Source organism: Lynx rufus, unplaced genomic scaffold, assembly GCF_022079265.1.
Source record: "Lynx rufus isolate CCGP_SWC_20201006 ecotype Redwood Valley unplaced genomic scaffold, mLynRuf1.p SCAF_8, whole genome shotgun sequence".
NCBI lineage: Eukaryota > Metazoa > Chordata > Mammalia > Carnivora > Felidae > Lynx > Lynx rufus.
In genome coordinates this window covers 22,529,254-22,552,511 of record NW_025814896.1, presented here as the reverse complement: position 1 = coordinate 22,552,511, position 23,258 = coordinate 22,529,254, and the positions used below count along the sequence as shown (strand labels likewise).

Here is a 23,258-nt window from a genome sequence, read left to right as displayed (position 1 = left end):
AGATGCCCTTGGCAGTTTCTTATAAAGTAAACATGCACCTACTCCATGATCTAGCAATTCTACTCAGGTATTTTACCTAAAAGAAATGAAAACATTTTCCATAAAAATGTTTTGCAACCTTATTTGTAATAGCCAAAAAGTGAAAACAACCCAAATTATATTGAAGGGGAAAAGTACAAACAAATCACAATTTACTCACACAAGGGGATACTAGTCAGCAATAAGCAGGGATCAACAGTAATGCATGCAACATGATAGAATCTCACAATCATCATGTTGTATGAATAAAAGCAAAACACTAAAGGGGCGCCTGGGTGGTGCAGTCGGTTAAGCGTCCAACTTCAGCCAGGTCACGATCTCGCGAACCGTGAGTTCGAGCCCTGCGTCAGGCTCTGGGCTGATGGCTCAGAGCCTGGAGCCTGTTTCTGATTCTGTGTCTCCCTCTCTCTCTGCCCCTCCCCCGTTCATGCTCTGTCTCTCTCTGTCCCAAAGATAAATAAACGTTGAAAAAAGAATTTAAAAAAAAAAAAAAAAAAAAAGCAAAACACTAAAGAGTATATATGATATGATTCTACTTGCATGAAATCTAAGAATAGGCAAAACTAATCTATATTTTAAAAAATCAGAAGGTGATGAGGGAGAAGCAGCCATCAACTGAGAAGGGGCATAAGGGAATTTTCCAAGAAGATGAAGACATCTTGTATCCTGACTTGGGTAGTGATTACATGGATATATCTATCTGTAAAAATTCACTGAACCATGGTGCCTGGCTGGCTCAGTCAGTAGAGCATGTGACTCTCGATCTCAGGGTCATTAGTTTGGACCCAATGTTGGGTGTAGAGATTACTTGAGATAAATAAACAAACAAACTTAAAAAAAAAATTAAGATTGGTACCAACTTACTATATGTGAATTATTCCTTTATTTTTTAAAATTAAAAAAATTTTTAATGTTTATTTATTTTTGAGAGAGTGAGCAAGCTAGTGGGGGAGGGGCATATAGAGAGAGGGAACAGAGGATCCGAAGCAGGCCCCACACTGACAGCAGAGAGCCCAATGCAGGGCTTGAACTCACGGACCATGAACCTAAATCAAGAGTCAGATGCTTAACCAACTGAGCCACCCAGCTGCCCCTTGAATTATTCCTTTAAAAGAAAAAGAAAAAAAAAAAAGGGGTGCCTGACTGCCTCATTTGGGAGAGCATGTGACTCTTGATCTCAAGGTCATGAGTTTGAGTCCCATGTTAGGTGTAGAGATTACTTTAAAAAAACATAAGAAAGAAAAGAAAAGAAAAGAAAAGAAAACAAAACAAAACAAAAGAAAACAAAAGAAAAGAAAACAAAAGAAAAAAAGAAAGAAAGAAAGAAAGAAAGAAAGAAAGAAAGAAAGAAAGAAAGAAGAAAGAAAGAAAGAAAGAAAGAAAGAAAGAAAGAAAGAAAGGGAAACAGGGAGGAAGGAAGAGGGGAAGGAAGAGAAAGAGAGGAGGGAGGGAAGGAGGGAGGGAAGAAGGCAGGAAGGGAGGGAGGAAGGCAAGAGGAAAGGAAGGGAAAGAAAAGGAAAGAAGGAAGGAAGGAAGGAAGGAGGAAGGAAGGAAGGAAGGAAGGAAGGAAGGAAGGAAGGAAGGAAATAGAGGTTGACATGGAAGGAGGATTCAGTACATATTAATATCCTTTACTACAGATTCCAGAAATATAGTGTGGAAGCCAGCCTAACTTCACTTTCCAAAACCTGATTCCAAAAATATGGGTCAGCCACCTCCAAATCCCTAATAATAAAATGGTTCATTTAATATAAACAATGAAACTTGGCTGGTATCAGTTACTTCATGATAAAAATGGAGTTAGCTATTATTTTACTTTTCAATAATATGACAGAATAGTAAAAGCATTAAATTAGCATCTAGAAAACCTGGTTTTCTACTGCTGGCTCCACCCTTTAACAGCTTTGTGATTTTTTTGTGTATCAGTTCAATACACCTCTGTGAGCTTCAAGTTCCTTTACACTTATAAAAATGGAGATAATGATTCTTCCTTTATAGACTACTGTGAGATCAAATGAAACATTATGTATTTGTATATGATTGCACCCTGAAAACTGTAATGGGGAAGTATACTATAACACAGCAATGGTTGCTTAAATAGTCTTTACTTTATTGACTATTGAATATATGAAAACATACCGTCCATTCCACATCTGGGCGAGCAAGTGGAATAAATCTTCCATCAAACATATGAGAAAATGGCCCATGACCTAAAAAAACAAAAGCCTTAAAACTGCTTGCAAACTGGTAAAAAGTGAACCTATTTTTAATCTTTTTAGCGAAAATTGAATATCAACAGAAATTAATACTTTATAAGTACTTTACAAAGAGGAACAAAAATCCTTCCTTCCTATTTTCTAAAACAAGAAAATAAGAAACAAAAACATATAGGAAAGTGAACTGCCCATGGAGGGGTCTTTGAGTCGTCAGAGCTCACATACATCTGATGAAAGGACAGTTCTGTGTAACTAAAAGGAATATTAATGAAAAACTTTGGCATCTTCAGATTGAATATTTATATTAGAATAGTCATTTTAAGATCATCCACTGAGGTGGAGGAAGAAAATAATAAAACTTTATTTTTCTACTCTCATCCTTTTAAAACATTTATTTTCATGTAAATTGTATAATTTACATAATACATTTTATAATAAATATACACGCTTGGGTTTTTACTGCTGATGTGGGCAACCAAAAGTGGAGATCACTAGTTTATCTTATTCATAAGTGATTTTAACATTCCACTCATTTAATACTATGAAACTTTGTTGACACACAACTCTGTAATTATCAGAATTTCTGAAGTGAGTTACTTGGCTAAAGAGGGACCCCACCTGGACCAGCCCTGGGCCTTTTTGCATGTCACAGTCTATAGAAAAAGGCTCATTAATGCAGTGCTCAGACTCCTAGACACTGACAAAGTTTCCCAATGATCCCCTCTAGAATCTGTTAAATTTATCATCTAGGAGTGGTACTGGTCCTGCTGAAATCTCCAAGGGGACATGCTAAAGAGAGTGCCTTATCCCCTTGAAAATCTGGCTGTTCAAACACAGATACCTCCCTTTCTCTACCCTCAGGGCACACACAAACTCTCAGGATCCTCCAATAGGTAGGAATAAACTACAAAGACATGGGGTTGAAAACTCCTGTAAAAAAGAGGACAGTCTCTCCCTCTCTCTTAAGTTTATTTATTTATTTTGAGAGAGAGCGCATATGCACAGGGGGAGGGCAGAGAGAGGAGAGAGAGAATCCCAAGAAGGCTCCATGCCCAGTGTGGAGCCCAGCTCAGGGCTCAGTCTCACAAACAGTGAGATAATGACATGACCTGAGCCAAAATCAAGAGTTGAATGCTTAACCAACTGAGCCACGCAGGCACCCGTCTTTTCTCTTTCTTTGTCAAAGAAGGATGATATTCTACTTGGATTAAAATGGTCTAAGACCTCACATGGGTCAGGAGAGAAAAGGAGTTCTCTAAATGTGTTGTTAATCTGCTAGGGAAGATTATGTATTTTAGGTATGAGAAGAATGAATTTGATAAAGTAACTGACAGAAAATGGCAACAAAAAGAATAAAGGAAAGATAAAACTCATATCATCCTAAACAGAGTAGTCAAAAATCTCACTATTAGAAGGTCCTTTTGGGGCACCTGGGTAGCTCAATCAGTTGAGTGTCCTACTCTTGATTTCAGCTCAGGTCATGATCCCAGGGTTGTGGGATCAAGCCCCACATTGGGCTCCACAGCATGGAGCCTGCCTGGGATTCTCTTTCTCTCTCTCCCTGTCTCTCTCACTCTCTCCCTCCCTCTCTCACTCCCTCCCTTTTCCCCACCCCCAGCTCCTCACACTCTCTGTCTCTAAAAAAATTTTTTTAAATAAAAAAATTAAAAATGTAAATATCCAAAAAAAAAAAAAAGTCCTTTCATATAACTTGTAGCAAAATTGTTTAATGTGGGAAATACATTTAAAGACCACAAAAAATAATAGCAAAGCTTTGAGCTTATGAATCATTCTAGGAAGAAGCAAGGGCACATTTATATTAATGTTAACTGCAGAATTAAAACACAACTTTCAGGGGCGCCTGGGTGGCTCAGTCGGTTTAAGCATCTGACTTTGGCTCAGGTCATGATCTCACAGTCCGTGAGTTCGAGCCCCGTGTTGGCTCTGTGCTGACATATCGGAGCCCAGAGCCTGCTTCAGATTCTGTGTCTCCCTCTCTCTGACCCTCCCCCGTTCATGCTCTTTCTCTGTCTCAAAAATAAGTAAACATTAAAAAAATTTGTTAAACACTACTTTCATATTTCTTTCCATTATTAGATTTTTTAATTCCAAAAAGAGATAACTTGTTATGGTTTTATGTTAACAACTTTGGTTCTTTGTACAGCATACCGAGATCATGACAAAGGCCAGCAATCTGAACACAGAGCACATCCCGTTCACTTATCTGCAGCTCTGGTTGTTTTTCACGCAGTGCACGAACAAGACATCCCGCTAGATACCCTACGCTGCAGAGTAAGCAAAACAAAACAACATAAAGTCACTCTTCCATTTGAAAGATGATACTTCTGGAACTCAAGAATTCTAATATGTTTCTCAAATGTTTTAATATATTTCTACAAGTTAACAGAATAGTCGGTTTGAGAACTAGGCAGAAACACAAATAGAATCCTCAAAGCAGGACCTATTGGCTCACAATCAGTTAATTATTAGGGAAACGCAAAATCAAAACCACAATGAAATACCCCCTCACACTCATTAGAAAAGCTATAAAACAAAACAAAACACAAACAAACCCCCCCCACACACAAAACAAAAAACAAAAAAACAAATGTTGAGCAGGATGTGGAAAAATTAGAACCTCGTGCACTGCTGTTGGGAATGTATAATGGTGCAACTGCTATGAGCAATATGGTGGTCCCTCAAAAAATTGAAACTAGAATTACCATATGATCCGGCAGTCCCACTCGCGGTATATAACCAAAAACACTGAAAGCAGTGTCTCAAAGAGGTATAAGCACACCCATGTTCCTAGCAGCACTCAGTCACTCTGCACCAGAACTCTGTCTGGCTCTCCCTGCTCCTGTTCTGGGCAAGCCCAAGTCTAAGTGGATGATGTGATCATTGAGGATTTGTCAGGCTACATGGAATACTACTTATATATTCCCAAGAAAATGCCCCACATGGCAGAAATGATGTACACCCGATAGCAAGAAGCTAATTAATATGATTTAAACCAATAAAGGGTTGCCAAAGAGATTTAGTTAATGGCAGACCTTGTGGCCACATCGTGTGAGAAGACGTCTCCTTATGCTCACTGTGCTTGCAATAAAAACTTTTTTCAGGCGCGCCTGAGTGGCTCAATTGATTAAGCGTCCGACTTTGGCTCAGGTCATGGTCTCGCAGTTCATGGGACACCTGGGTGGCTCAGTTGGTTAAGCGTCCTACTTCAGCTTAGGTCATGATCTCATGGTTCATGAGTTTGAGCCCCACATCAGGCTCTGTGCTGAGGGCTTGGAGCCTGGAGCCTGCTTCAGATTCTGTGTCTCCCTCTCTCTCTGCTCCGCCCCCACTCACATTCTATCTGTCTCTCAAAAATGAAATAAACATTAAAAAAAACTTTTCTCAAAAAAAAAGTCAAAGAGGTAGAAGCAACCCAATGTCCTCTCACAAACGAAGGGATAAACAAAATGTGGTATAAACATACAAAAGAATATTATTCAGTCTTAAAAAAGAAGGAAATTCTCACACATGCTCTAACATAGATGAACTTTGAGAAAATTATGCTAAGTGAATTAAGCCAGTCACAAATAGATAACTACTGTATGAGGTACCTAGAGTAGTCAAATTCATAGAAACAGAAAGCAGAATGGTGATAGCCAGGGGCTAGAGGGAGAAGAGAATGAGGAATTGTTATTTAATGGAGAAGAGTTTCAGTTTTGCAAGATGAAAAAGTTCTGGAGTTTGGTTGCACAATAATATGGATATATTTAACACTATTGAAGTACACTTAAAAATGGTTAAGATGGTAAGTTTTATATCCTGTGTATTTTACCACAATTTTTTTTTCAAAAAAGCAGGACTTCTGGTTTTATAACATAGATTGAAGATAAAGTGCCCAACAAATGTTAAATGCACTTTTAGCACTTCCCTCAGAAAGTAATTCCTGAGTGAATACAGTATCTTTCTTTCTCTGCTTAAACCCTAACTCCACAAAGCTACAACTGCTACCTTGGTCTGGTAGGGCCTCTGCTTAAACCCTAACTCCACAAAGCTACAACTGCTACCTTGGTCTGGTAGGGCCTAGTAAGTTTTCAATAAATATTTGCTGATGAATGAATAAACATCTGAATAGACACTTGTCTTCTGGCTAATTAAAAACACTTCAAAAACAAAACACACACACTTCAAAACAAACAAACAAATGTAAAACAGTGTGAGTAGTCCATGAAACCTAGAAAATTGTCTAGTTTTTTCCACCCCAGCCCATGTTCTCCTGGTTCTAGATTCCATAACGGAAAAGCAGACCAAATTCTCAACTAGTTGTTTGAAACAGAGGTGCCACCTTTTCTACGCTTGTGAATGCTCTTCTGATTTACACATTTCCTGCTAGGTTAAGAATATTATCTGGTTTCGGGGCGCCTGGGTGGCTCAGTTGGTTAAGCGTCCGACTTCGGCTCAGGTCATGATCTCACGGTGTGTGAGTTCGAGCCCCCTGCGTCGGGCTCTGTGCTGACAGCTTGGAGCCTGGAGCCTGTTTCAGATTCTGTGTCTCCCTCTTTCTCTGACCCTCCCCTGTTCATGCTCTCTCTCTGTCTCAAAAATAAATAAATGTTAAAAAAAAATTTTTTTTAAGAATATTATCTGGTTTCAAAGGGCAATTCTTTATAAGACTAAACAGGAAAATTAAATAATAAAATTTACAACATTAGTTATATCAGTAACCAACCCATGTTTAAACAAATATGTCATCGAAATGGCCTGTCAATAGATACTTTCATTATCTTTCCAGTGAGGATCTGAATTGGCTTATAAGAGTACATAAAATAGGGGCGCCTGGGTGGCTCAGTTGGTTAAGCGTCTGACTTTGGCTCAGGTCATCATCTTGAGGTTTGTGAGTCCAAGTCCCGCATTGGGCTCTGTGCCGACAGCTCAGAGCCTAGAGCCTGCTTTGGATTCTGTCTCTCTCTGCTCTTCCCCCACTCATGCTCTGTCTCTCTCTCTCTCTCTCAAAAATAAATAAGCATTAAAAAATTTTTTTAAATACATAAAATATAGCAAGGTAAATCAAAGCCTCAATTTTCTCAACAAAATATGGATATTATTACCATTTTGTAAAACTATGCTCTAAAAGGTCATTATTTCATAAGATAAGGAAAGTACTTAAATAACTGTAAATTCCCCATCAACTGCCTTCTTACCCTAGACTGTGCTCAAATCGGTTGTGCGAAGCGCCTGGAAAAATATAGTAACTGCCACCCAACTGTTTGATATATCGAAGCCGCTGAAATTGAGGTGTGTCGATGATTCGGATGAGGAGAGGGTGGAGTTCAATGTGGCCATGGATAGGATCATTAATGACCTAGAAAATGTTTAAATTAATATCAATAACAATATATAATTCCATCTAAAATTTTTGTGCAGCCGTTCCTATCTACAGTGCACAATTAAAGCTATTCAATTGTTCTCAAGTAAGAATACTTCTACAGGAAATAACAAGATATTAATATCATTACCTTATTTAGGTATCACTACCAGACAGATCAAGTATATTGGATCTGGGTATATTTTACTTCTTCTTAATGGATTCTAATATAGAAAAATAAGGAATTCAATTTTTTTATTGTGTATATGATTTGATTAGTCTTTAATAAGTTAGTCTTGTATTCAAGTTAAACGTACTCATTTAACACACTCATTCAGATCATATAAGCCTTATTGCTATAGACAATGTGTCTGTTTTTTTCCTAAATGTATCTATATGGTATCCATTAGGAAGAGAGGGAGTGAGGAAGAAAGAATGGGAAGCTTCCTACCATATAGATAAGAAATTTTGGGCAGGAAAATGAAATTCTATACTACTCAATGTCACTCAGAAATACGTATACTTAGTGAAGATAAATTTTACAATTATTTATTACTCTAAGCTTAAACAGGGTTAAATACAGGTGAAGATTTAATGTCCCTCAGTGTTTCTTAAAATAAAGATACATCTTAACTATCCATAACCGCCTTTTAAAGAGAAAGACAATAAAAAAGGAGTGGCCCTTGTGTGGCTCATTTGGCTAAGTGTCTGACTCTTGATCTCGGCTCAGGTCATGCAGTTTGTGACTTTTGAGCTGATGGGATAGAGCCTGTTTGGGATTCTGCCCCTCCTCCACTTGTGTTTTCTCTCTCTCTCTCTCTCACTCACTCAAAATAAATAATAAAAAATTTTTTTAAAAGAAAAGAAAAAAGGAACTTAATAAATGATCTGATGCATGATTTTCAAACTGCTTCAAATTTTTCCATGAAGTTCCTTAAAAATGTATGGAATTCTGGGAGGTGAAGGGCCTTGTCTACTGCCATATTCTCAGAACTCATCACGCAGCGTAATGCCTGGCACACAGTAGGAACTCAAATATGTTTTAAATGGTTACTGTTGAACTGCCATTGCAAAGATACAAATATTTTTTAAAGGTTTATTTATTTTTTTGAGAGAGAGCATGAATGGGAGGAGGGGTGGAGAGAGAGGGGGGGACAGAGGATCCAAAGCAGGCTCTGTGCTGACAGCAGTGAGCCCAATGAGGGGCTCAAACCCACGAACTGTGAGATCGTGAGTTGAGCCGAAGTTGGAGGCTCAATGGACTAAGCCACCTAGGTGCCCCAAGATACATACGTTAAGATTCTTATAGTTAAAGTGTACCATGCCCATATATAGATATATACAAAATATGAATTACAAAAGCTCTATGCTGTAAAGAAGCTTAAAGGGTCATCTGGTCCAACATTTGAACATGCTAGTGATAAGGAAGTCATTTCCTTTAAAAACAGCCCAATTCAGGGGCGCCTAAGTGGCTCAGTCGGTAGAGTGTCCGACTTCGGCTCAGGTCATGGTCTCATGGTTCGTGAGTTCGAGCCTGCATCAGCCTCTGTGCTGACAGCTCAGAGCCTGGAGCCTGCTTCAGATTCTGTGTCTCCCTCTCTCTCTGCCCCTCCCCCCACTCGCGCTCTCTGTCTCTCAAAAATGAATAAATACTAAAAAATTTAAAAAAAATAGCTCAATTCAAGTTGTGCATCAACAGCCTGAGTCAAGTAATGCCTAGAATTTATACCTTTGTTAAGCAATATGTAATGTATATTAACAAAGATTAGATTTATGACTGGTGAGTATTAATTTTTTTCACCTGCTCTATAAAGTCACTTTATCACTATCATAAACTGGGTGATATTGGGTGTCTGGGTGGCTCAGTTGGTTAAGCGTCCAACTCAATTTCAGCTCAGGTCTGCTTGGGATTCCCTCTTTCCCCCTCTCTCTGCTCCTCCCCCTCACTCACTCTTGCACACTTGTGTATATATACTCTCTCTCTCAAAATAAACATTAAAAAATATATAAAATCATTAAAGCTATCAATTTCATGACTATACAGTGACTCACTGACCAAAAAGTACTTAGGAACTTCAAAATCTATTTGCAACAAATGTAATTTATAATTTATAAATATGGTTAGGCAGTTTTCTGTTTTTGATGAAACATAGAAAGAATAAAAGTGAGCAAATGACACTGATTGTCTTTCTTTTTAACTTTTAACCTTTACTTTAGAGGGAGAGGGAGATGTGAGTGGGGGAGAGAGGCAGAGGGAGACTGAGAATCTGATGCAGGCTTCACACTCAGCCCGACACAGGACTTGATCCCATGACCCTGGGACCATGGCCTGAGCCAAAATCAAGAGACACTCAACTAACTAAGCCACCCAGGAGCCCCGAAACTGGTGTCTTGAACATTACTTCAAAATTATTTTTGCTGCAGGGGCGCCTGGGTGGCTCAGTCGGTTGAGCGTCTGACTTCGGCTCAGGTCACGATCTCGCGATTTGTGGGTTGGAGCCCCGCGTCGGGCTCTGTGCTGACACCTCAGAGCCTGGAGCCTGCTTTGGATTCTGTGTCTCCTTCTCTCTCTGCCCCTCCCCAACTTGTGCTCCATCTCTCTTTGTCTCTCAAAAATAAATAAATGTAAAAAAACAATTAAAAAAATATTTTTGTTACAAATTTTGTTGCACTGTGAAAATGTAACAGAGATCATCTGAGATGATCTCACCTAATAAGGAAAACTTATCTATGTCCTATCTGAAGAGAATACTCTGTGCTGCCCTTCTCATGAAGGAATGAAGGACAAAATAGATTGCAGGCAATTTTCTTCCAACTGCAGGACAAAATTGTTAAATATAATCTTTAATAAGTGATCACCCTATTTAATTTGTCATGAAAAGAATGAGGTATTTTAATATTAGGTAACTTTTTCAGAAAGGGCTAAAATTTGATTATTCAAATAAAATACTTGCTATAAGAACCACTACTTGGCCTATAAAAGAAAACTCTTGTAGGACTGAACCAAACACATTTATTAAATATTTCAAACATGGGGAGTTTGGCTGGCTCAGTCAGGGGAGTGTGTGGCTCTTGAACTCAGGGTTGTGAATTTGAGGCCCATGTTGGGTGTAGAGATTACTTAAAAATAAAATCTTAAATTTTTTTTTTCAAACATGATTTTCAATGGGAAATAAGCAGACTAACTGGCAAGAGTAAAATTGAAATATGTATTCTCATAGAGATCTGAGATAACTTAAATACCGTACAAAATATACCAAACACAGCTAATGAAAAATGTACATGATCATTGCAAAAGGGTACAAAAGGGGATTTAGATATCCTACACCTTCTTCCAGGTCTGAAACTAAGTTTTCTTAACCTACAGAAGTCAAAAGGGTGAACAATAAGATAAAATTTCTGTCACCAATCAAGAAACATTTCTTTAATTATGATACCAGAGAGTCTGTGAAAAATGCACATTCACGGGCCTACTGTAAATTCCCACAATCAGAATTTCTGAGATGGAGGGTGGGCAGTTGACCACTTGTTAAAATGATTCTTGGGACACTAATTCCAAAAAACAGGGCCTTGAATGTCTGGAAGGGGCCGGGAGATGAAAAATAAGAACTATTGAGGGGCACCTGGGTGGCTCAGTCAGTTGAGCACCTGACTTTGGCTCAGGTCATGATCTCACAGTTTGTGGGTTCGGGCCCTGTGTCAGGCTCTGTGCTGACAGCTCAGAGCCTGGAGCCTGCTTCAGGTTCTGTGTCTCTTTCTCTCTCTGCTCCTCCCCCACTCGTGCTCTTTCTCTCTCTCTCTCTCTCTCTCAAAAATAAATAAATGTTAAAAAAAATTTTTTTTTAATAAGAACTATTGATAGATGAAACTCTAGGAATGTATCCACCCTGTGGACTAATATCTGACACAAAAATTTACCGGAGCTGACAAGAAAATTCAGCACAACTTTAAAAGTTATTCTCTAAGGGGAAAGCAGAGCTATGTGTGTCGATGTGGAGGATGCTCAAAAGTATAATAATAATAATAATAATTTTTAAAAAGCGATGTAAAATGAAAGTTTAAAAGGTTACTTACTGTTTATAATTTTTATAAAGCTTAAAAAACATGTAGAACAACACTATACATTGTTTATAGCTATAGATATACATTAGTGAAAGTAAAAAACATTTGTGAAAATGAATAAACCTAATTCAAGATGGCACTTATTTTGGGGGAAGAACGGATGGAAACAGAATCTACAATAGGTACAAAAAAGACTATATTGTTTCTAACATTTTGTTCTGAAAACAACAGATCTGAAGCAAAATTAGGTAAAATATTAAGATTTAACAAGCTAGGTAGTTGCCTACTTATACTTTTCTGTATGCTTAATATATTTTAGTTTTTCTTTTGGTTTAAATATTTTGTGCTTATTTGAGAAAATGCAGTTTAGAAATATAAAAATCAATTACAATTCTATTACTGAGAAGCAGATTTCCTCCCATTCTTTTTTTTTTAATGTTTTTTCTTTCTTATTTAGTTATTTATTTTTAAAGTAGGCTTCACGCCCAACATGATCAAGACCTGAGCTTAAATCAAGAGTTGGACGCTCACAGGAGTGCCTGGGTGGCTCTGCTGGTTAAGTGTCTGACTTCGGCTCAGGTCACGATCTCACAGTTCGTGGGTTCAAGCCCTATGCCAGGCTCTGTGTTGACAGTTCAGAGCCTGGAACCTATTTCAGATTCTGTGTCTCCCTCTGTCTCTGCCCCTCCCCTGCTCGCTCTCTCTCTCTCTCTCAAAAATAAACAAACATTAAAAAACAAATAAAAAAAAAAAGAGTTGGACCCTTACATAATAGGGGCATCTAGGTGTCTCAGTCAGTTCAGCATCCAACTATTGATCTCAGCTCAGGTTTTTTGTTTTTTGGGTTTTTTTTAAGTTTATTTATTTATTTTGAGAGAGAGCAAGGAGGAGGAGGGGCAGAGAGAGGGTGGGACAGAATCCCAGGCGGGCTCTGTGCAGACAGCGCAGAGCCCTATAGGGCTCAAAGTCATGAACAATGAGATCATGACCTGAGCCGAGATCAAGAGTCAGACACTAAACTGACAGAGCCACCCAGGCACCCTGTTTTTATTTTTTTAAGTTTATTTACTTATTTTGAGAAAGAGAAAGAAAGAGAGAGAGAGAGAGAAAGAGAGAAAGTAACATGGGCACATGTGCTAACAGGGGAGGGGCACAGAGAGAGGGAGAGAATCCCAAGCAGATTCTGCCCTGTGAGCTCAGAGCCCAGAGCCCGATTTAAAGCTTGATCTCACTAAGCGTGAGATCAGGACCTGAGCTGAAATCAAGTCAGACACTTGACTGACTGAGCCACCCAGGTGCCCACAGCTCAGGTCTTGATCACAGGGTCGTGAGTTTAAGCCCTGTACTGGGCTCCGTGCTGGGCATAAAGCCTATTTAAAAAGAATAAAATAGGGAGCGCCTGGATGGCTCAGTCGGTTGAGCGTCCGACTTCGGCTCAGGTCATGATTTCACTGTTCGTGAGTTTGAGCCCCACATCAGGCTCTGTGCTGACAGCTCAGAGCCTGCAGCCTGCTTTGGATTCTGTGTCTCCCTCTCTCTCTGCTCCTCCCCTGCTTGCACTCTGTCTCTCTCTCTCTCTCAAAAATAAACATTAGAAAAAAAAAAATTTTTTTAAAGAATAAAATAAAAAGTCAAAAAAACATAATAAACTCAGATTCTTCTTACCTTCATTGCATCAACATGAATTTCCTTCAGTTGCTGGATATAATTATGCAGCTTCTTTCTGTCACCCAAAGTACTAAAATTACAACAGGATAAGCAAATCCATCATTATTTGCTTAATAATAATCCCTCGAGTATATAATAGCATATAATCAACTCTAAATTATCTACACTAATAGAACGAGAAGTCAGATTAAAAGGAACAATTAATAATTTAAACATACGCCCCCTCTAAAATTCTCCCCCGAGGCTTCTGCCCTTGATTCTCCTCTCTTGGTAACTCAGACTTCAACATCTCCTACGTCTCTACTTAACGCTCAATTTATACTTCAGACTTATTTTAACCTAACCGAAGTTGCCATCTTCTCTCGCAACCCTGAATCTGCCTGGTTCAAGGTAGTACACGGAATTATAGCATAGAGATAATGAAAAAGGACTTTGAAATTAGAACTGGTTCACATCTGCACATGGAATCTGTGTGACCTTGGGGGCAGGGAGAATCACTCAACCTTTTTTAGTATACTAATGTTCTCATCCATAGCACAGGGAAAATATTATCTACCTTACAGAGCTGGAGAGGGATTAAATAATGTATTCAGCACTGCAGTTAATGATAAAGACCCAGTTCCTTCCCTCAAGAACTAGAGAAATTTAACTATGATTACCGGTGTCACAGAAATCATCACTGATTATCAATTCAATATTTACCCTATCAGAAGTATTTTAACTATAAGAATTTAGGAATCTATTAGTGTGAACAAGTGATAAACATGTGAACAAAGTTCACCTGATAAGTCCATGAAGAGATTTTTAAATTTATTATGGTAATGAGTTACAAAGGTCCAAGTCTGACTTATGAACATTGGATATGACTTAGGCACAAATCCAATATATATGAAGGCAATAGCTTTACTTATATCCATCTTCTTTTGTCAGTAATCCCTTGTAATGCTTCAGTTTGAGAAATAAATTTAATAGGATTTAATGTAAACAGCTCAAAATCCTGTAATTGGTTATCCGGCTTCTTTTACCTAATTGGTCCAAGCAAATTAGCCTGACACTTGGCTAATTATCAACAGAAGCAGCATGTAAAGGGGCAGAATTTACTGACCTAACAGCTAATTAGATTGAAAAATAAATCTTTTGCTAAAAGTCCTAGATACACTTAGAGTCAGAACCGCTACAATTGGCCTCTATATCATATTAAATCATACTACAATCTAAGAATCACTTTCTTGGGATATATGGAGGCATTATTACAGCTGATAAATCATAAAGCAGCATACCTTGTGTTTTCCTATTCTCCTACCATCCTCATTAGTTTGATATAACAAGCAGAGGGAAAGGCCAAGCTTGGAGAAGTACTTACAGGTCAGCGATAACGGAGTCAGGTTAAGTATCATTGCACAGTTGAGCACAACCAAGAGTTACAGCATAAAATACCAAACCTAAACCAATCTCATTGCTTAGTATTTACTTGAACTGATACTTGGTATTCATTACTTAATAAAACCCAAAAAGAAATATTCACAAAGAAATTGCTGATTAAAGTCTATAAAATTAGGGGCACCTAGGTGGCTCGGTTGGTTGAGTGTCTGGCTCTTGATTTTGGCTCAGATCATGATCTCACAGTTCATGGGACTGAGCCCCATGGTAGGCTCCAGCCTGTGGTGGGCTCTGTGAGCACAGCACAGAGCCTGCTTGGGATTCCTTCTCTCCTTTTTCTCGTCCCCTCCCTCCAGCCCCCCCCCCCCCCCACCTACCCACATGCTCTCTCTCTCAAAATAAATAAATAAACATTAAAAAAAGATAAAATCTATGAAAATAGACACCCAAAACCTAGAGGTTTTTTGGTTTAACAAAGGTTATAAAAACAATACAGTATCTTAAAGAAAAATTTAAAGTATTCAATGGGCCAGGGCGCCTGGGTGGCTCAGTCGGTTAAATCATCAACTTTGGCTGAGGTCATGAAGTCCTGATTCCTGAGTTCAAGCCCCACGTTGGGCTCTCACTGTCAGCATGGAGCCTGCTTCAGGTCCTCTGTTTCCCTCTCTCTACCCCTCGCCTGCTCACTCACACACACACACACATTCTCTCTCTCTCTCTCTCTCTCTCAAAAATAAACATTAAAACAACAACAACACGGGGGACTGGGTGGTTCAGTTGGTTAAGCATCTGACTTCAGCTCAGGTCATGATCTCACAGTTTGTGGGTTTGAGTCCCGCATCAGGCTCTGGGCTGACAGCTCAGAGCCTGAAGCCTGCTTTGGATTCTGTGTCTCCCTCTCTCTATGCCCCTCCCTGCTCGTGCTCTCTTTCTCTCTCGAAAATAAACAAACATTTAAAAAAATTTTTTTTAAAACAACAACACTATTTCAAGTATCCATGGGCCATAGTTAGACTATAAGATTTCATATGTATATTTCATCATTTCCTGAATCTAAAATGTCTTACAACTGACATATACAGTTAATGTACCAATGTTTCTTATTTCTTAGAAAAACCTTTTATTTTTTTTAATGTGTATTTATTTTTGAGAGAGAGAGAGAGAGAGAGAGAGAGCGAGCACGAGCAGGGGAGAAGAGGGAGGGGGACAGAGGATCTGAAGTGGGCTCCACATTGACAGCTCATGACCTGGGTCAAAGTCAGATGCTTAACCAACTAAGCCACCCTAGAAAAACCTTTTAAACTGGGGCTCCTGGATGGCTCAGTTGGTTGAGTGCTGACTTCTGCTCAAGTCATGATCTTGCAGTTCATGAGTTCAGGCCCTGTATTGTGCTCTGTGATGACAGCTCGGAGCCTGGAGCCTGCTTCGGATTCTGTGTCTCCCTCTCTCTCGGCCCTCCCCTGCTCTCATTCTGTGTCTCTCTCTGTCAAAAATTAAAACAAACCAAAAAGAAAACATCTTTTCAATCAACAGTTGATCATAAACTTGAGAAAATTTCAGTACTTTTCTAAACTGGACTTCCTCTTAGAAAGCAGAATCTAAGACAAGACCTTATGTACAGGTAATTTATTTTTAAGATGTGAATCCTAGGAAAGGTAAAACAGGAAAGGATGGAAAAACAGTACTATGTTATATTAATAAATTGGCTGAACTACTACCGCTGTGAACAACTTTGCCTAATCTCACTGGGATCTTCAAAGGCAGCTCTAGCCAGCAGAATTTTGCTAAGATAGAAATGTTCTGTGTCTTCCCTGTCCAACATGGTAGCCACTAGCCATAAGTAGCTATTGAGCACTTGAAATATGGCTAGGTAAGGAACTGAGACTTTAATTTTAATTAATTTAAACATGTAACTAGCAGCTGCTATATAGGAACACACAGCCCTGAAAAGTCCTGCAGAATATACCTCAGAGTTATACGGTGGGCACAACCAGATAATGTTCATTTGAAATTCTATTTTGTTCACTCATGTCTCCAAAGTTCCTAGAAGAATTCCTAACATGTAGTGGGCCCTCCATAAATATTTGTTGAATAAATTGGTAGTATTTGGGTCCACAAAATATATGGTTCTCTTTAAAAGCCAGACTATTAGAATAAATGCAATTCAATTAAAATAGTAAGCAACTAGGGGTGCCTGGGTGGCTCAGTCAGTTGAGTGTCCGACGTCGGCTCAGGTCATGATCTCACGGTCTGTGAGTTCGAGTCCCACGTTGGGCTCTGTGCTGACAGCTCAGAGCCTGGAGCCTGCTTCGGATTCTGTGTCTCCCTCTCTCTCTGACCCTCCCCCGTTCATGCTCTGTCTCTCTCTGTCTCAAAAATAAATAAAAAAACATTAAAAAATTTTTTAAAATAGTAAGCAACTCAATATACCTAAGAAATAAATAGTAAGGGGGATGTTGAGGGGACTGAAACGTGATTATGAAAGAGACTCCTGATGATTCTGATCCAAAGGACATTTATTAAAATTCAAGTAAATGTCCTAAGGTGATCTTTTCTCACAATCTGCTTCTATTATCAACTACTAAACAACAGTGTATGAAGTAAGTGTATGAAGTAATTGTTTTGATTCTTTGGTTACTGTTACCACAAACAACACTTAGCCAAGTGGGACTCCAGAAGAAAAAATACCTTATTTTACCACTGTTGCCAATTCTCAAAAAAAAAAAAAAAAGTCTCCATTTTAAGCAATATTTAAATATTTGTTTCTCAACTGTGATCTTTAAAGTGGATCCACACTAATCTAGCCCCTACAACCTCCAGCCTTACATAGGGATCTCTACCTATATATATATAATTTATTATTAAGGGCCAATGTGTTAATCACTTTATATACACTGTCTCATTATTATTTTCCATTTCACAGGTGCAGAAACTGAAAGGTGAAATTACTTGTCTCAAATCACACAACCAAAAAAGGAACAAGCTACTTTGGATCGTGTCTTTAAATCTAATACCAAGTATACATTCCAGTCTTAAGACAGCTTTACGAAGACCTAAAAATATGTTCAAGATAAGGTTGTAGCCTTGATTTTTCTTGCCGACATTGCCCCCCTATTAGTCCTTATGTATTTTATGGTGTGTATAATCCACTTATTCTGAACTTGAGAGTAAAAAGTTGGTCACTGCAAACTTCATGAAGGCTTGTCAGCAAAATTTTTTAAAGTAGGAATCATTAGTAATATTAAACACAGGATTTGCACAGCAAAAACAGACACAATTATGTTGGGATTCAGTTTTAAAACACTTTGTAGATTTATTTATTTTAAAGTTAATTTATTTATTTTTGGAGACACAGACAACACAAGTGGGGGAGGAGCAGAGAGAGAGGGACAGAAAGAGAATCCCAAGTAGGCTCTGCACTGCCAGCACAGAGCCCAGTGCGGGGCTCGAACCCACAAAGCCATAAGGTCAGGAGCTGAGCTGAAACCGAGAGCCAGACACTTAACCGACTAAGCCACTCAGGCACCCCAACACTTTGTAGATCTAAAATGAGGACAGTTAAGATCAGTGTCATGGGCTTTGTCCCTCAGAGGTGAATAAAAAGGTCAGAAGTATGCTTGGCTACAAGTTGAATTTTATCATTCTTACCTTATTCCAAGACTTTCAAGATCAGACTCATTAAGATGGAGCAGTATTGAACCTGTGATTTTATTTACTTTGGAAGAAAAGGGAGAAAAAAAGATGAATGGTTTCAACAATTATACCATATGCTTTTTTGTTTCTTTCAATTTGGATTCACCAGATTTACCCAAATCAACATTTACTAAACCACCCACTACAGGTAATGGACTGTGTAAAAACCACTTTCATTTGCCACTTGGAAGGTCTTTTTCTCCACATGGGGCTCAAACCCACAACCCCCAGACCAAAAGTCACATATCCTACAGACTGAGCCAGCCAGGCGCCCCTCTCAATTGGATAGTCTTCATTTTAATTAGATAACTATATTGACAGGCTATTTTTGATAAATCAAGTAAAAACTTTTAAATTATTTGAATGACTTATTTGTGAGGAAGTCCAGCAGCAAAACCAGTGGCTTCCTTCTAAAATAGGTGAGGTTTGGCGTGGGGGGAGGAAAGGAAGTTTAAATCTATTGTTCTTAGAATAGTCAGGTCAAAACCATAGCCTGAAGGGTGCCAAGTGTTGGTTGAGTTCTAAAACCTCCAAGGAGGGGCTTGACTCCCGGATCTTAGAGATGTGAGTTTGAGCCCCACACTGGGTGTACAAATTACTTAAACAATAAAAGACTTAAAAAAAAAAAACCTCCAAGAAAAGCACATAATACTGTGTTTTGAAATATATATACGTTTATTTTTCTTTCACTCACTATATAATTAATTTTACTCCTTCCTGACCTCAGATTCCACAACTCTGGACTATTTTCAAACAAAAAAAATCTTTTTTTTTTTTTTAAGTTTATTTATTTTGAGAGAGGAAGAGCACTCATGAGTAGGGGAGGGTCAGAGAGAGAGAGAGAGAGAGAGAGAGAGAGAGAGAGGGAGAATCCCAAGCACACTCCACACTAACAGCCTGACTCAGGGCTCAACCCCACCCTTGATGATCTTTGATGAGAACACTTGTTAAGGTACAGCTGGCATGAATTCTGGAGTCCAAAGACAAAATCTTAACGTTCAGTTCTGTTTTTTTTCCAGTTGTATGACCTTTAGAAAGTTACTTAACATCTTTAGACCTCAAACACATCATCTGTAAACAAAACAGGGATTACAGCCTCTAAATTTCAGGGCTTCAGGGGGCCTGGGTGGCTCAGTCAGTTGAGCATCTGACTTTGGCTCAGGTCATGATCTCGAGGTCTGTGAGTTGGAGCCCCATGTCAGGCTCTGTGCTGACAGCTCAGAGCCTGGAGCCTGCTTCAGATTCTGTGTCTCCTTCTCTCTCCGCCCCACCCCACTCGTGCTCTGTATCTCTCTCTCTCTCAAAAAAAATATTAAAAATTAATTAATTAATTAATTAATTAATTTCAGGGTTCCTGTGAGACTGTATTCCATAATGAGAAGAGGGACCCAATACCTTGTTTTGCCAAATAAAAGCAAACCCAGACTAAGACAGGGATTAGAAAGGAAGACTATTACAATAGGGAGAATGTTGTGACCTCAGAAATCTCCAAGTGGTTCAAAATGAAACAGACAAAAGTGTTGCTGTTTTTTTTCATAGGGTAAAGGAAGTGATCCCAGTGGGGTCTGACAGGACAGTATCCTGCTATGCTCAGCTGGTTACTGGAGAGGCTGATGATGGGGCATTCCACTTTTTTAGTGCTTGTTCAGGTTTGGGGACAAGCAAGATCTCAGGGCCTTCTAGGAGAGAGAGAAGGCTGACTAAAGTTTTGGTCAAGACAAAGCAGACGGTTAAGAAATGAGCATTTTGGGGCGCCTGGGTGGCGCAGTCGGTTAAGCGTCCGACTTCAGCCAGGTCATGATCTCGCGGTCCGTGAGTTCGAGCCCCACGTCAGGCTCTGGGCTGATGGCTCAGAGCCTGGAGCCTGTTTCCGATTCTGTGTCTCCCTCTCTCTCTGCCCCTCCCCCGTTCATGCTCTGTCTCTCTCTGTCCCAAAAATAAATAAACGTTGAAAAAAAAATTTAAAAAAAAAAAAAAAAAAAAGAAATGAGCATTTGTTGCGGCACCTGGCTGGCTCAGTCAGCGGAGCATTGGACTCTGGATCTCAGGGTTTTAAGTTCGAGCCCCATCCTCGGTGTACAGATTACTTAAAAATAAAAAATCTTAAAAAAAAAAGAAAAAAGAGGGGCACCTGGGTGGCTCAGTCGATTAAGCGGCCGACTTCAGCTCAGGTCATGATCTCGCGGTCTTGTGAGTTCGAGCCCCGCGTCCGGCTCTGTGCTGACAGCTCAGAACCTGGAGCCTGTTTCAGATTCTGTGTCTCCTTCTCTCTCTGACCCTCCCCCGTTCATGCTCTGTCTCTCTCTGTCTCAAAAATAAATAAATGTTTTTTAAAAAATTTAAAAAGAAAAAAGAAATAAAAAAGAAATGAGCAATTGTGAATGTGAGGTCAGTTTTTACCAATTAAAGCAAGTAGTGAGTTCTGCTAGCATTTGACTGTAGGTTCAAGAGATCATTCTGAAGGTTGATGACTTAATCTACAGAACACCAAAAACAAAAACAAAAACAAAATCTATAGAACACCACTGAAAGAGAAAGCCAACATCATAGTCCATCATATTCTGGAGACAGAAAATATAAAACTACTTCATCCCCACCTAGTTGCTATTCAGAGAAAACTTCTGAGTGCAGGCCAACCAAAGGGGGGGGAGAAGAAAAAAGAAGTACCATTTCCCACACCATCAAGCTGTTTTTTAAGTCTTCAAACACTAAGTCCCTCCGACCCTAGACAAACAGGACTCCACCCTATCACTGCAAAAATTTATTAAACTTACAAATGGGTAAGACAGAGAGAGGTTAAGCTTCACATCCGTTAGGGCAAGTTTAGATCTCAACTGGATGGATGCTTGAACTGGAGCCAGTTGCTTAAAACTCACAACCCACACATTTGCCCCATGTGATGTGGCCAAGTTGTGGGCTGCTGGGAGTCCGGTGGTCAGCTCAGCACTCCCAGTGTCATTCAGATTTAACTAGGCAAACTGATTTTGGAGACCAAAACAGAATCATTACCAAGCTCTACAAGTGTGGTCAACCAACATGCACTGAGCCCTGCTGGCATGCTACGGGTAAGGCAATGGGGATGCAGGGATTCACAGAGCATGTGCCCTCCCCATTAGGAAAACCCCGAGTTGAGGGGCCAAGGGAGGAAACCTAAACTTGAAAGCAAAACACACTCCAAGTGCTCAAGGAGCTGCAGGAGCACAGAGGGGGTCTCCCGAGCCCCGTGAGTCTGAATGACAGCGCCCCTCCGACTACGGTCTGGGGAAAACGTTCTTCTAAGTCACAACAGGGACCGGAGTCTCGCCTGCCCCGCGCTGGGGTGACCAGTTCCCGAAGAAACCCACCAGCCTCACACCAGGTGCCTCACCCAAGTTCACAATCCTCAAAGTCGGCTTCTCCCCCTGCGGGTCCCCAGCCCCAGACGCCCCATTTCTCCTCCCTCCATCTCCGGGGGGCACTCCTGGGCGCCCCTTCTGGCACCTTCCGTCCCCGTCTCAGGACCCCGGTTCTGGAAGACTCTCACCCTCAGGTCGTCCCCCCACCCTCCCCGCCCCCAACACCTCGGCACCCCCGCCTCGGGTCTACCCCTTCTGGTACCTTCCCCGCCGCAGGCCCCCTGCTCAGAGGGGCTCTCCGCCTCAGCTCATCTCCGGCTCGGCGCCCCACACCCCCCGCCTCAGGTCCACCCCTTTCGTATCTCCCCGCGCAGGTCTCCCTTCTCCGCTTCGGGTCCTCTCTGAGGCCCCCAGCTCACTGCCTCGGCGTGCCCTCCCCTCAGGCCCGCGGTCCCCGCCTCGGGTCGCGGTCCCCCGGCCCCGCAGCCCTGCAGCCCTGCTACCTCGGAAGCGTTCCAGCAGTCCGGGATCACTGAAGCCACTGCGCTTTAGGAAGCAGCACACCTGCTCCGGGCCCCAGGTCTGGTGGTCGCGGTGGAGTTTGGGGCCCGGGGAGCTCTCCGCCGCCGCGGAAGGGATGTTTGGCGGGGTTCTCGGGCTGCCATCGCGTCGGGGCCGTTTGAAGGGCTGGTCCGAGTCCGCTCCCTGCATGGCAACAACCAGCGCCCTGCACAGCACAGTCAAGAACCGCGGCGCTGGGACCGCACGCAAGCGCACTGACTGCCGGTCGGTGGGGACTAGTCCGCTCCGCACTGCCAGCCTACTGGCCTCCCGCGCAGGCGCACTGGTACTCAGACCTTGTGGCCGGGCAGCCCAGCCACTTCAGCCACCGGGCCCCCTTGCGCAGGCGCAATGACAGCCCACTGGTCCTCAACAGGTCGGGAAGTTTACCGAAAGGGGCCGACTAGACGCAGAGCCGAGGAAGTGCTAATACGGGCGAGGTGAGGAAAGAGTGTATCTAGGACCCGTGGAAGCCCCGCCAAAGCCCGGAGCGCGGGCTCCTCTGGTGAATTGCGGGTGTCTTCTTCCAAATGAATATCCCAGGCATACCCTTGGCCGTGTTTCATATGCCCCAAACTTAAACCTAAAAGGCCATCATCAGGGGGCCAGCATCTTCCCAATTGAGAGACCAATGGGCAAGAAGCTGAACTGGAAGACCCTAGAATGATTTCAGATCTGATATGAAGGTAGTCTTCTTGCATTTCACAAGCTCTACGGTATCGCTGGGCAGTTAGAGGGCCCTGGGGGTGCCTAGCCATGAACTCTTATCTTCAGGTTTCCAAACAGAAGCGGACTTCAAATTTCTCTCTAAAAGAATCCTCAACCCCTCTCTCCAGCCCAACTCCCTGCCCAGAGAAAAGGAAGTGGTCATCGCGATTACTGTTAAACAAAATTCACCTGAGTAGATTTGAAGATCTAATCGGCTTTATTCAATGATTCATG

General features: G+C 40.9%; 1 protein-coding gene across 1 annotated transcript in view; it reads right to left on the bottom strand.

Moving 5' to 3' along the window:
- SAMHD1 (SAM and HD domain containing deoxynucleoside triphosphate triphosphohydrolase 1) overlaps positions 1–22,564 on the bottom strand; it is a 45,239-nt gene extending 22,675 nt beyond the window's left edge. Inside the window, exons 1-6 of the mRNA XM_047067907.1 lie at positions 22,259–22,564; positions 18,376–18,442; positions 13,345–13,417; positions 7,454–7,614; positions 4,425–4,540; positions 2,179–2,249 (exon numbers count right to left, since the gene is read on the bottom strand). Coding sequence (XP_046923863.1) covers positions 2,179–2,249; positions 4,425–4,540; positions 7,454–7,614; positions 13,345–13,417; positions 18,376–18,442; positions 22,259–22,466 — 696 coding nt within the window. The 5' untranslated portion in view covers positions 22,467–22,564. The remainder of the gene's footprint in view (positions 1–2,178; positions 2,250–4,424; positions 4,541–7,453; positions 7,615–13,344; positions 13,418–18,375; positions 18,443–22,258) is intronic.
- Between the last annotated feature and the right edge of the window lie 694 nt (positions 22,565–23,258).